We start from the raw sequence: 14,977 nt of genomic DNA on the forward strand, positions 1-14,977 counted from the left end.
GTTAAGGTGGAGAAGATACAGAGAGTGGGGCAGGTTACTGGTGCTTCCTCCTGCAACACCACCAACCTGTCCAGGAGACTTTTATACGATGGATGTAAATCTTAGACAGAGAAAATCTAGTATTTTCATGGTTGTTGAAAATTATGACCACAAAGAGAAAGAAAGGAAAAGGACAACAAAGCCGAGAGGATGAGAGATAGCTCTGAGCAGAAAAATACTGTAGAGTCCAGGTGCTGTGCTTTGTATCCTCAGCAGTTGTATAAAAGAAAGGAGGAAATTCGATCGTGCAGAATAGATGACAAGGTCATTAACCCAGGCCCCCTATGGTAGGTCTGGCTCCACATGGCCAAATGAGCTATGAAAGCACAACAGTAAACACAAATTCAGGGATCAATACAAGGTAATCAAAAGTGAATCGTGACCACGGCCAAGAAGTGTTGAACAGTTTCATTCTATTGCCAGTTGTTTATTGTGAATGTTGCACCACCACACATTCAGTCGAGACAGTATCAGTTTCTGAAAAGCACCAGTGAACTCTTTCAACTGTATGTTTGCCAACACAGTTTACTCTCTGGGAAATCCAATAATCACATTCCTCCTTTCGTTTTGTCTTTCAGTCCATTCTCAGTTTCTGCAAGGGTCCATTCAGAGAGTGAGGACCATTCTACCTTATCCTGAAAGGCTTTAAACCCGCGCCTCCTCTGCTCAATGGCTGAGAACAGGCCGGCCTGGGCTTTCTCTGGGTAACACAATTAGCCATGGAGCGTCCGGGCCCAGCCTCCTTCACATTCAGCCTCTGTTTGATGGCCAGCCAGCCCCATGACTTCACCCATACACACCATCAGCCTATTGCCATGCAAAACAGCAGCTTCTTCTCCAGCCCTGCACCATCTCACATCGCAGCCTAAGAGAGGTCCCCCTCTTTAGCATTGCTTTGTCCCACAGCTACTAATGCGTGTAATTTTTGTGCGAATGAGGAACGAAGACTTTCAGCAAAAACATGTCTTTGGAGCTATTATAGGATTTGGCGCATATGGTGGGAGCAAGATTTGTAATTGTGGTGTACTGAGAAAACAGTGGGAAAGACCAGGTTGGAGAGAGCGGTATGGGAGGGCTGAGGAGTTTGTGGCATTCAGTTTAAAATAGAAAGCCAAAGAAAAACAAGAATTCATGGTACAGCTTAAGAAAGAGCTGCCAGATTTTGTTTTCATGAAAATGTCTCTCAAGAATGTAAATACACATAGTCCATTACTCCAGAATGAAAGTATGTTGCAATGTTTTGCAATAAAAGCTGAGAGAGAAACTCTTCAGTCTGCATCATCCTCCTGCATTTATGTTATGGAGTTTTAGGTTTGAATCTTCAAGCAGTTCCCACATTAAAGAAGTATTTCTGACTGACCTTTGATCTCATAAAACTTCCATACATGTTTCAAAACACTATTTAAAGCTCAGACAGCAGAGCGAGGAGGAGTGTAGAATATAAAGCCGGCATGCCTTCAGTGAGGGGCCGAGACAGCTTTATATGATTAAAATTGACTGGCACATGGTGCAGGCCTTCACACCCTCCTATAACAGATATTGAAGACCCCCCTGGGAGGGAGAGCAGCCAGTGCCCTCCCTCAGTGAATGAGACAGGTTTGTAAAAAAGCATGATGCTGCCGCCACAATCAATTCCCTTCCATTCAGCCCATGCATGAGTGTGTGCCTCCGTGTGTGTGTGTGTGTGTGTGTGTGTGTGTGTGTGTGTGTGTGTGGGTGTGTGTGTGTGTGTGGGTGTGTGTGTGCGCGTGCATGCTCTGTCTTTGTACCAGGGTACCAGTCGCCAATTGCAATTCCGTTAGCTCCTTAAAAACCACTCAAGCCCTCCTTACCATACCTCCCACCCTCTCCTAGAGTGGCATGGAAATAAATATTTATTACATCACAGGAAAGAGAAATAGGCGGACAGAGAGGCAGGCAGAGCAAAACAGGAAAACAGGGTCCCAGAGAGAAAAAGCCAGAGACGCTTGTGGTTACGATGACAACAGCTTCCCACTTGGCAGAGGACAGAAACTGATGGAAATGGAGCAGACTAACAAGCAAAAGAGTTGTGAGAGTGGAGGAGAATAAAAATAGCAGCTAAAGCCTTAAAATGAACCCACGGTGGTGTGCACCCATCTGGGCGATATGCCACTCTGGTCAACTCCCCTCACTGAATTCTGAGAAAAACAGAGTGTTTTTCTGTGTTATGCTCCTTAAAAAAAAATCACAATTTTGTGTGCAATTTCACATCCCACTCCTCTCCTCCTTCAAGTCCAAAAGACAAATTCAAATAGTCCTTTCCAAGGAGGCTATCATAATACTAACTGCTGTATTTAACAGTGTCTTGCAAGGAACAACATTCTTGTGAATGTTGAGGATTTATGGGTGAGAAATACATTTAGGATTCAATCAGAGAAAAGGATACTTTGCAACAGACCGTGGAGGCTCCACGTGACACACTTACAACGTCGTAAAAGAAATTTCACTGGACGGCACCAGGATCAAACCTTAGACTGTCCTCTGTCCTTTCACCAGTAGCATACATTGCTTTGACTGGCCAATAATCATGACCTATAACCCCAAAGAGGCTGAGGGTCATGTGGGTGTGACCGACTCGTGGGAAGTGAGGCCGAGACTTTAATAATAATAATAATAATAATAATAATAATAATAAGTAAATCATTTAGCCGATTGCCACAACTTGAATCAACAGTTTAAATGATGAAGTAATCGTTTAGATCATTTATTGAAATTCCTTTATGGTCGTTGAATTTTACTTACAATGTATCAAGCAAAATTGCCAGAAATGTAATGATTTGCTGCTGTTCTCTTTTACATGCCATTGTGAATTGAAAAACTTTGGGTTTTGAACTGTTGGATGGACAAAAGAAGAAATTTGAAGATGTCAACTTGGTAATTAAAATTCTTTAATTGTCATTTTTCTTTTTTTGTGAAATTTAAAGGGGCACTCGTCCTTTGAAAAGAGTTTACAGTGTAATTTCTTCTGTGGCTCTGAAGGGAGTTCTCAAAAAGTCATTACCTTGATTATGTCATTTGGGTCATCTTGAATTGGAACAGAACAGAACTGGGTTTTTTTTGTTTTCCATTGGCAAAGTTGTGGAAAATACTGCTTACTTTTTTGGTCTCACCTCGGTTTATGTTCCAAGGGAGCTGACCTGATATTAAAAAGTGAAGTTAAAACACACCACTGATTGGTCACAGAAAATTGTCACTAGAATCGTCACTTCCGCAACATGGGACATTATTTTTCACTGAACCCAGATTTTTTTTAAAGAGTGACATTTCTCTGTTTGGTTGGAGGTGAAAGAATCCAACAAGTGTGTCATGGCAGCTTCATGCGCCTTTCTAACTAAGAATCCCACCCACATCGAGGGGCTTCTATCTACAGTGGGGGGGGGGGGGGGGGGGGGGGGGGGGGGGGAATCAAGAAAAGTACCTGGTACCAAAAGCAAGTCGAGCTGAGACATACCATGCAATGGAAATTAGGCTTTTTTGGAAGTGCAATGCTAGATCGCAGGGTTAGAGATCAGTCATTAGACTGGCTGATTAATTAATGAATCAAAGAACTATAGAATTATCAATAATATTAATAAGATCCCACAGTTGTAGCTCTGTTAAATTTCACTCACACTCACTAATCCATGCAAACAGATCATTTCATTTAATCGTACATAAATTCAACAAATGTCTGAAATTAGCATTTTGTTTGATGAATTTCTATCTATAATCTCTTGTGTTTGACTGTCCCTTCAGGGACTAAATCCACTTTTGTGTTAATAGACACTCTTCCTTCTCTGTCTTTAATGGGGGCTTTAATAATGCAAGAGTATTCCATACAATTCCATCATAGCCTGAGGCTTTTATTTTCCGCACACTTTCTCACTCCAGGTAGCCTGGAACCTGGAAAGGTCTTTGACAGTTGCATCCATAATACTGAGTTGGCCATAGATACAACCACTATCTCCCACATTTGATCCACCTCAATCCTCTCTCAATATTATATTTCCTAATTAAAGAAGGTGTGGGGGAGTGCTGACAATTCCATCAGGTCTTTCCCATCATTTTACCTCCATCCTCTGCCTCGCAGTTTCATTCCGTACACATCAGTCTCACTGTCCTCTCTCCTTTCATTCTGTATTTGTCTGTTTTCCGTTCTTTATCACTCCGCCCAACAGCCACCCATCTTTTTTTGTCTCTGTCTACGCCTCTTCTCTATCACTCACGCTTCCTCTCTGTCCTCTCTGTCTTTCAGGGGGAGCAGGTTCCAACAGAAAAGGAGAGGATGATTTGCCGAGAAGACGTAAATCCCAGAGAAAGCAGGTGACATAGGCAGGGGTAAGATAGAGTGATTCTGTGAGAGGAAAAAGCAGAGGGATAGAGAAAACCCTAAAGTTCAATTTGCAGTAATTCTGTTATCTAAGGCAGGCAGGGCTGGGCCACAGCTTCAGATACAATGGGTCCCCTTAGTCCTATATTCCCCATGTCCAACACTCAACCTAAGTCACACCGACTTATATTTGTGTGTGTATATGAGGATTGCCCTGGCCTGCACAGTAATCCTTCAGGGAAATGTCAACAGCAAGGACGCCATGTGGCAGAACTGTCATCCATTATCAATAAGGGGACCATTTAGTCCTCCCAAGTAGAAATAACCCATGATGACATCACTAGGGACAATTTCTCAGATTTGACAAAGCGACAGAAGATATAACACAACTGTTTTTACAGTACTTACATTACTCTCTATGAGGCATACATTGATTGTGATGTGGAAAATTGGCACCACAGTGCCTTTTGTCCTTATGGGGCTATGAAAATGAATGAAATCAATGACGGAGAACAGATGCAAGTTCAGTAAAACACATATCACCGCTGTCTGCATTGTCTACATGACACTCAATGACTGTCTCTAACGGCATTCCCTGGTGTAGCGGCTGAAAATGTGTGTTTTCATCTCTTCTGAATTGCACTCCTCCTGAAGACTGTTTCAGCCTTCATTAAACCAGGCAGCCAACACAAAGGTGTGACCTTCAATTACCCCCCCTTCCACATTCAAATTAATCGTCTTTAGCAGGAAAGATAAAGGGTAAGGGAGAGAGAGAGGGGGACGCACGAAACAAATAGGGAATGAGATACAACTATGCAAAAAACACAAAATCACACACAAATCAGTTTAATGCCTTAATACTTACCGCAGGCTTTAATGAGCCCAGGATAAAAAGACTTATATATTAAGCAGCAAGTCATAATTAGGAGAGAGGCAGAGCTGTTAAGTAAACATATTAATAATTAATGTGTATGCAGTAAGAATTTAAAAATGCATCACCACTGGTATTTTAAACTTTTCTTTTTAGATTTTTAGCGTTGCACAGTGCAGTGGGTAGCCTTGCAGTCACTAACTACATACACACAGAAGATCCTCATTTTGTTTTTTTTTTAGGGGGGGGGGGGCATTGTGGGCTTAGGGGGAGCCTTGGGGTTAAAGTACAGATATCGTCCATTGGGCTCGACTGGCCTGGGCAATGTGTTAGAAAAACAGCCCAGTGTGGAGCAGGGATTATTGAAATCTTCTCAGGCAGGGCTGTTTTAAATGGGAAAGAGAGTGGTGGTGCTAATGCTATGTTTGTGTGTGTGTGTGTGTGTGTGTGTGTCTGTGTGTGTGTCCCTGTGTGCACAAGTCACAGACAAGCATGAGCGCTGCTGTTGATGACATCTCCATGAATGAGTAAATCTGTTGCTTTCCCCTCCTCACACCACTGCTACTATAGTTTTACTAGGAAGTGAAGGGCCAACAGCTGCTGCACTTCTCCCTTAAAATACTCACACACTCACTCACACACACAAACACACACACGCAGTGGTGAGGAGGCTGAAAAAGCTGAAAATGAGGGTGTGCAAGCTGTGACGGTGAACATTAATGGGGACAGCAGCTGTGGAATTAATGTGGCACATCTGGGAGGACGGAGCAGAGAGGAGAAAGCAGCTCTGAGAGGGAGTGATGGGGAAGAGATAGATGTAGACAGAGAGAGATAAAAGAGAGACGAGGAGGAAGGGATGGAGGAGGAATGTTTGCCTTTCCCATCATCACTTGATGTCTCTCTTGTATTCTAGCATCTGGCTGAAGCAATAGATTTTTAAGACTCTCTTGTCCTTGTCTCACCTGTAAAAACCTGTTCATCTTTGACTTTTATTCCTCTCAGAAAAGTTAACTTTGCCTCACGTTCATTTAGACGGGCTCCCATTATAACCTGGGCACAGAAATGCCTCCCAGACCTCACATTTACACAGCCCACTTCTTGCTAATGCATTTGCCCATTGCAACCTACAATGAAGTGCATCAGTATGATATGGTAGACACACCACAAGAAATGCAAATGCCTTGACAATATGTCTATGACCATGGAGCGATCTTGCAGCAGGGTGCAAAGCCGAAAGAAAGAGCAAGAGCTCAGAATAAAAAGTAATACATGTGAACATTTTCAAAGAGCAATTAGACTGAGAGGAAAGGGTAATTTTTCAGTCAAGTTGTTCTTCTTGAAAATAACCACTGGGTTTCCGCTGCTGGGACCACAAATAAAGTAGTGAAGGTTTAGATGGGATTAAATAGGTGTAACAGATTCATAACCAATTTCTCCTCCCTCTACAAAAGCACAGCTTCAAGGCAAGGCCTTCCTCTATCCCCCCTTTCAAGTGCTATCCTGGGAGCTCCATCAAACAGGCAGCCAGAGGGCAACCTTAAAAGTCTCCTCTGCCTCCCACATCTCTGCTCACATCTCTTCTCCACCGCTTGTCTGTCTGTCTCTGGGTCTTAACACCTTCATTGAGGGCCCTCAAAAGCAAGAGCAAGCAGTCGGCACCTGCTTAGCAGACGTCTCTGCAAGAGTTTACTGGAATTTGAACGCACACTTGCAAACACACAGACATGCTTCAACAGCCCAGAATGAGTGAGCTGCTTGGATGTCTGTGTGTGTGTGTGTGTGTGTGTGTGTGTGTGTGTGTGTGTGTGTGTGTGTGTGTGTGTGTGTGTGTGTGTGTATGTGTCTAGAACCCACCAACATGCCTATCAGGCAGCTAAGACACGTCTACCGGAAGAGGAAGAGCTCCGTAATGAGCCATCAGCGTCTTGGAGATCCACTTCACCTTTAAACCAAGCAGCTTTGAATATCAGCGATATGAGAGAGAGAGAGAGAGAGAGAGAGGCAGAGATCGAGACCAGGAGAGTTGTGGATTGTGGTGACGTGAGAAAAACTATAAAACACAAGGTGCTGCCTCTCTCTAGATACCCTTCAAAACAGAACATATGGCTAGGTGCCGTTCATCAGCACCATGATGAATGAATAAGCATCTTTATTGGATACTCACAAATGCTCAGCAGTCACCTCAGCACCCGCTGCACTCATTATATTTTCACTCTGAGACTGAACATAGTGGATAAGAAACACAGACGGTAGCATCTTTACACATACACATGGTCTGTAGGTTTTCATACAAAAACAAGGGCTTGAACCAGGGCTGTCTGGTTTAAGGATGATTTTTACAGCCTTTGTCTGAAGTGCGTGGCAATATTTTGGTGCAACTGAAGAAACCAGCTAGTTTTACATAATCTCGAGAGAAGCATAGCACTAGAAAATTTAACACTAAGATGTGAATAGACTACCAATGTTCTCGCTGTACAACATTGCTTTGATCAAAGGGCTGACTTTTCAAAACCTCAGGGTATGTCTTTAATATAGAGGAGAGTGCAGAGGAAGAGTTGAGGATTCACTCAGATTAAGACCTTGACACTTCCCTATTTCCTATTAGAGAGAAATATTAACACCAGCTATCAAGATATGACCCATCTGCAAGGCACAATTAAAACTGAGATGAAGATGTAGGCCATTGAACCTTACTTATATTCTTAAGAGTTTTTTCTTTAATTGGCTGATTAATTGTCTGTCACACATGGCCTGACGAAGGGTTACCGCGAAGGGGAGGGGAGAGACATTCGCTGTAAAACAAGCTGATATCCACCCTTTGCACAGAGCTAGAGGAGAGGATAGAAATGGATGATCTCTCTCCCCCCTCCTGCTCTCTTTTCCTCAGATATATTGTGCCATCAATCCCCCACAGCAGAAGCCACACTAGGAAGATGAATAAATTAATCTGGAATAAATGGCCTCCTGCTTGACACATAATCATAGATTAGGCCGGGTCGGCTGGGAGTGATGGGTTGAGCCAAGCTGGTGGGCTGTACGGGCGTGGTGGGGGGGGGGTGGGTCATCCACATTAACCCCTACCCAGTGCAGGAGACCCCACACAGCCTTAGCCAGAGACAGAGTAGAGATGGGAAACGACGGAGCTCGGAGGTCAGATCTGCTGGCTCGTTACTGAGGTGTGATTCAAACCGTAGGAGGCGTCAGCTAATGATGTCACTAATGAGAGGTTCATTACGAGGTCAGCCCTTTGGACTCTGCCATATTAACTCTTCAGTCTGCTATGAATAACCTTTGCTTTAAAGACATTGATAGAGCTCCGAAAAACCCTACACAAAGGCACTGTTAAATTAAATCAAATCACAGTGGTATATTTCCTTAACTCTTCATCATCCACATGAAATCTAACCAATCATAAACATGCTACATCACCTTCCAAAACGACCACAACATCCACAACATCCAGCAGCGGCCCCGTCTGATTTTCTGCTGAGCAAAACACAATTAAGGTGAGCGGAGAGATTTGTCATGTTGATTTATCCCACACCTCACCTAATGAAATTTTCCCACATTCCCTTTTGAGCAAGAGGCTGAAGGGGGGAAAAAATGAGAAACTGAAGCTGTGCCGCTGTCCCGTTCATTTTTCTCAATTAAGTCTTTGCCATTTGGAACGCTTCCCAGCTTCATGATCATTAAAACCTTTGCATGTCAGAGGAGGGTGAGGAGGAAGAGGAAAGGGGGCCGGGACGCACGCTTAATTCAATTTCACAGCCGTCAGCGCTACCTGCCCTCATCAGCAGACAGCAAGAGAATGCGAGGGAGGGACGGTTAAAAGAGAGAGAAATAAATAATGACAATAAACACACTATCAATCTGAGGAGAGCTACCAACAAGAAAAAGATTTATCGACGTTGCAAATCAGCGCTATTTGTCGGGTGATGAGTCTACAAATCTTGTTTTTCTAAACATGAGTGAAAAGAAATCATATGCTTCAGATCCAAAGTTCAAAGACGTTAAAAGAAAACTGACATTTCTTGTGGAGTGATTTCAAACAAAGAAATAACTTCATCTCAAACTCAGCAGATGTGGTTTTAAGAAGACATGATATTAAGATTCTGTACGCTGAAGGAGTGTTAACGTGAAAGAAATGTGAGAGAGACTTAAAAGAGCCGTGAGCCGAACACTCCTCTTGCTCTAATCAGAATGGAGTGCAGTTTCTTTATCTTCCTCCTGATGCAGCATTGACCAGTGCATAAACCCCTGACCCTGCGCGTTTCAGCAGTTAATGTGATATATTCATGTGTCGATTGCCGGAATGCAGGGGAGAAAATCAATGCTGATATAATACAATCACATTAACATGGGACAGAACAGCAAGGCCACAGAGGAGCCCACCCACCGCCAAACCCCCAAAATGTCATCTTCCTTCATAGTTAGCATGTAGGCTGCGTATGAAACAGAGTGGAGGTGAAACCTTTGATAACTGAGTTCTTCTTCTGTTTATTTCATACAAACCTTAACATTTCTCTTCCTGTGCACTAATGGATCTTCCAAGGAAGAGGTGAAAAATGTTAAAGACGTGAATTGGGTAAACTGTAGGTTGAATCATTATCATAAATAGCAACGATGCAATGATGAATATTTAAACTGTTTTGTTTAACTTGTACCTATGTGTTTATACCAGAATATAGTTTCTTTTTTGCGAATGGAACTGTGCGCTTGTTTATTCCCATATGGTTTCCTTTAGAGGGAAATGCTAATTCTTATCGACCCTCCGTTTAAGTCGAGAAATAAGTGATGGTGGTCCGTTGCTGCTGCCTCCCCAATACCACCACAATCAGATGAGGAGGAGATAGAGAAACACCTCTGGCTTAATCACATTCATGGTTTAGGTCCAGGGCTGTGTGCTCAGCCCCCTCCTGTTCACACTGTACACCCTCACACTGCATCCCCCGACATGAAGAAAACTCTGTTGTGAAGTTTGTGGACGACACCACCATCATCGTCCGGATTTCAAACAACAACGAGACTTAATGGGAGGAAATTGATAATATTAGTGGTGTACAGAGAACAACCGACTGCTCAATGTCAGCAAAACTAAGGAGCTGGTCGTTGATTTCAGGAAAAAGGAGATAAAGACACACACTCCTGTCTACATCAATGGAGCTGAGGTGGAGCAGGGGAATAGTTTCAGGTTCCTGGGAATCAGCATCACAGAAGATCTGACATGGTCAAAGCACAGACTCTTAAACTCTAATTCATCCACAGCACTGCTCCACTGAATATAGTTTATTTCTGTTTACCATTTTTATAATTGCTTATGTCTTAATGTAAATTGTCTACTATGTAGCAAAAGGGAGTTACAAAACTCAATTTCATTATATAACCTGTTATATTGTCACAAAGTAGAGCTGAGGCTGGTTATTATTTTTGCAATTACTTGGTATGTACCAAAGTATTAGGCAAATTAAAGTTTTGACTTGATAATGGTACTGGATGAAAAGGTATACAGATCAAAGCAAAGTGATTGGGGACACAAATGTGTGTAGCAGCATCTTGCCTCACTGGTTAACCTTCAAAACCATTCCTGCTGGTTAAATATCTAGAGAGAAAATGTGGCAATGACAATGTATTTATAATAGTTGATGTATGTAACCAAGGTATACGTCTGTAACCACCTGTAGCCATCTTCAAGACGATCTTGGCTTGAGTTATGTTCATGTGGAGCATAACAGAAGTAGTGGTTGTGTTATCAGCTTGCCTCCAAAGGGACTAAAAGAGTGTGAGAATGCGACAACATGATGTGTCTGCTCCTCTTCTCACCGGGACCATCTCCAGTATCGAGCGCACTCACCCGCCAACGTCAACCCATTGATTTATACCTTCTCCTCCCTCTGTCTCCGCTCCACTCTCCATCCCTCCGCCCTCCCTGGATGACTATATGTCGGCACCAGGACGTGGATCGACTCTTAATGCACGTCAAACACACACACACACACCGACACACTCAACAGTCTCCCCACCAGGTTTGATTAATTTGGCTCGTAACGCATGTGAGCAGAGCTATCACCGGCATCCAGATGTTCCACAGCCCTTTTGTCTGCACACACCCCCCACAACCACACACACACACACACACCTGCTTTCATCTGCTCCCCTTGCCTCCAGTAGTCGAGGATGTGATGCGGCGTGTAGCGTGCTGTTGTTTTGATTATTTCTCCTTTGCTTCTCTGAGCTCCCAGTGAGCTGTGACTATCTGCTCTGCATCAGAAGAAAGAAGTGTGTTTTCACAGAGACGTGCAAAGATTGCATCAATGACTTTTTAAAAGGAAAAAGAGCTGTTGCATAAATACAACACACAAACGCTCTCCAGCACAGATGCACCCCTTCACCGTAATCGCCACCAATCGCACTCTGACACACTCCCCCACCGCAGTGCCAGTGTGGCGCCAACACTAACAAGCAGAAAGTAAGACATCTCAAGGAGCACGACGAGAACGCCTGAATCCAATTTCCCAGCTCTCTCCCTCAGTGTGGCCAAATACAAACAGCCAGCCACAGTAAGCGCCGACAAGGATCCTTCACCTCTGAACCTGCTCTTATCACAGGGCTAACCCACCTCTTCTGATCCATCCTCCCAGCTTTGAACACCTGCTAAACCAAGGGAGAGTCTCAATGAAGGAGCGAGAAAGAAAGAGAATAAGAAATAGGGTTTAGGAGAGGGTGAGCTGGAGAAATACAGAGGACAGAGAGGGAATGACAGATTGCATCCATTGGGAGAGCAGATCAGAGAGATGATTGCCACCTTATGGAAGGAGGGCAGCAGGAAAGTTATGCAGCAGTGGATCCCTTGTGAGTGAAACAGGCTCAAAGTGTTTTTTGAATGTGATTTACAGTGTGGTCTGACTTACTGTTTTGGGGATACTTCTTGAGTCATGGTGGCTATTGATGCACGCAGCTCCTATGCTAAATTTGTTTTACTGCATGGATCTCAGATCATGTGGTACATTATCGTGGGGGAAAATATTTTAGGACATCAGCACACACATTACATTCATTAGAAAAGTATATTCTTCTGTCTATGTATAGTCCATGTGGCTAAAGAATGTTTTACAGAATGTGAAAATAGGACTATTTCCTAATAAAGATGCTGTATTTGGAATTATTTTCTTTGACTGTATGTCTTGGATTGGGTCTCTCTTTTTAAAAAACGAATTCATACACTTTAATTTGGCTCCTTGAACTCCTCTAAAACACACAGTGTCGTCATCTTTACTTTTTTATCATCCTTGATTAAATCACTTTAAACAATTTGTCAGTTACTTTTAGATGTTTGAGTTCCCAATCTTTTTTTGGTTTTTGATTTTTGGTTGCAGACAGACTTCTTCTTTTTTACTTTTGGATTCCATATTGTGTCTTTAAGACTTGGGGCCTCTTTTCAACTTTTGTCCAAAATTTTGACCAAAAAAATTTAGACTAACTAAATACAATTTGAGGTTTGTGGCCTGTTTGCAAAGTCAAAATAAGACCGTAACAAAAACAAATACATGGAAACAACACAATACTAACACATGCAAGCATAATTCTGATTTGGAAAAACACACACACACACACACACACACACGCAGAAACCAACAGATGCTAGTACACCCTTACACAAATGTACACACACATGCACACACCCTCAGGGTATTTGTATTTCTGAAGCATATGCGTCCACATTTTTACCAGTTGGACTTAATACGGTTCTGTATCTCAATAAGCAGCTTCAGTCTGGTCTCTGATGATCTAACGAAAACACACATGATTAACATACCATTCTGTGTGTGTGTGTGTGTGTGTGTGTGTGGGTGTGTGTGTTGGATGTGTAGTTTACATAAATACCGATAAAATACCAGGGCACAGACCCCCTCCGTCTGTTTTATTCAGCCAGACACTGAGGGAGAGAGAGTTAATCAGTGTTTGTTGGAAAGCATTGATATGAAGCTGATGTCTTGACAGTAACATCTTGCTGCTTTAAAAGCTTTATTGTTCGGTGTGTATTTGCATACTGATGACCCTGAAGCTTTCAAAGACTCTGCAGCATTTAGATTCGCATTCGTCAAGAATCTCTAAATACACACTTTGTTTATGGTTTAGAGACAAACTTGAGAACACATATGATGGCGAGGCGAGCAAATGTAGGCGCATACATTTTCTCACATACACAAACAGACACTAAAGCCCGCGATGGTGTGTGAAGAGCAGATTTAGCGCGAGATACGTTTTGTGACAAAGAGTCAGGCTAAACTTTAAGCCACACTACCATCTGTCCTCCAGTTGGTGTTTTGAGTCATTAGCATTGGGGTTTGTGAACAGTTTTAAAAAACAAATATATGCATATCCACAAAATCTTCTTGGAGTCCACATTACTGTGAATTAGGGCAGAACAATTAATTGAAATCTTATCGAAATCGCGGTATGGCCTACTGCAATTTTCAAATTGCAGGAGGTGCAATATTTGTTAAAGGCAAACCCAACCTATTTGTTAAAGGCAAACAGAATAATTATGTAAAAATTATCATTGATAATTCCCTCCATAAATTATAAATCAATTTCTTTTTTCAAAATTGCCTTATTATGAACTTGACCTTCATGTTTCTTTTTAATTTTGACAGAGAAAGGGACATGGAGATGCAGAAGTCTCATTCATTTTTGGTGTGGGTCGTGTTGTAGATGCCTAGCAACTGGAGGACTTCAAAGGCCTGGATAGGCATGAAAGTTTCCCATGAGCAAAACTGCATTAAAAGTCAACAGTATTGCGTGAATAAAACATAAGGAGAGGAGTTACCTACAACACTCAAGGAGCATTTTGGTGAGATGCATCCAATCACTAACCTTAAAATTCTGCTGTGTGTGTGTGTGTGTGTGTGTGTGTGTGTGTGTGTGTGTGTGTGTGTGTGTGTGTGTGTGTGTGTGTGTGTGTGTGATGGTGAGCGAACAAGTTTATGCTCACTTTCAGATTCTGAAACAATTTTGGCAAATGTGGCAATGTTTTGTTTCCAAAGCCAAAGCCACTCGTGTAGCTGGCAAATCAATAACAGGGCAGTTTGTGGCACCTCGTTGTATCTGCCATGCCGCATGCTGCAACATCTCCCCCAAATTTGCATCTCTGTACCAGTGAAGGGGCTATTTTGTCAGCAGCTTCGACATGGGAAGGAGTGGCAATATACTGTACATGAGTGTAGCTGCACAATTCAATTTATCCTGAATAAATTTGAGTTAAAAAAAATAATGGCGACTGTGACACTTTTGTTACGTTGTTAACGACACACAGTCAAGCATCCTTTTTTAAATCATTTTTCTTTGTAAGCCTTTTCCCTTGTCTTGTTAGTGCAAACAATTCCCACCTGCATTGTTTGTGAGTTAGTGTGTGTGTGGCAGTGAGATCTGTAATTGGCAATTGTAAATGGGATGTTTCTGAAGCCAAGTGTAGGCCATGCTGGGTTAGGGGGAAAATAGGGCCATCATTACAGAGATGATACCTGAATATAGACAACAAATGTGTGTGTGTGTGTGTGTGTGTGTGTGTGTGTGTGTGTGTGTGTGTGTGTGTGTGTGTGTGTGTGTGTGTGTGTGTGTGTGTGTGTGTGTGTGTACTGACAGACTGTGTGTTTTTGCTAGATGGATTGCGTGCAGCCAACGCTAGGGGCCAAACAAAAGAGAGTTGTTTATCCATCTTTGCTTTATAGACACTCCAC

At 42.6% G+C, this 14,977-nt stretch overlaps 1 protein-coding gene across 3 annotated transcripts in view; it reads right to left on the bottom strand.

Annotated features, from left to right (window-relative positions):
- Window positions 1-14,977, bottom strand: part of LOC123963926 (transmembrane protein 211) — a 98,388-nt gene that overhangs the window by 31,787 nt on the left and 51,624 nt on the right. The window contains exon 4 of one of the 3 annotated variants that reach the window (XM_046041043.1): window positions 4,111-4,393. The exons of the other annotated variants lie outside the window; for them this stretch is intronic. Within the exon in view, the coding sequence (XP_045896999.1) occupies window positions 4,262-4,393 (132 nt within the window). The 3' untranslated portion in view covers window positions 4,111-4,261. Of the gene's footprint in view, window positions 1-4,110; window positions 4,394-14,977 lie in introns of those variants that run through there. 3 annotated transcript variants of the gene reach the window in all.

This window comes from Micropterus dolomieu, linkage group LG23 (assembly GCF_021292245.1).
Source record: "Micropterus dolomieu isolate WLL.071019.BEF.003 ecotype Adirondacks linkage group LG23, ASM2129224v1, whole genome shotgun sequence".
NCBI lineage: Eukaryota > Metazoa > Chordata > Actinopteri > Centrarchiformes > Centrarchidae > Micropterus > Micropterus dolomieu.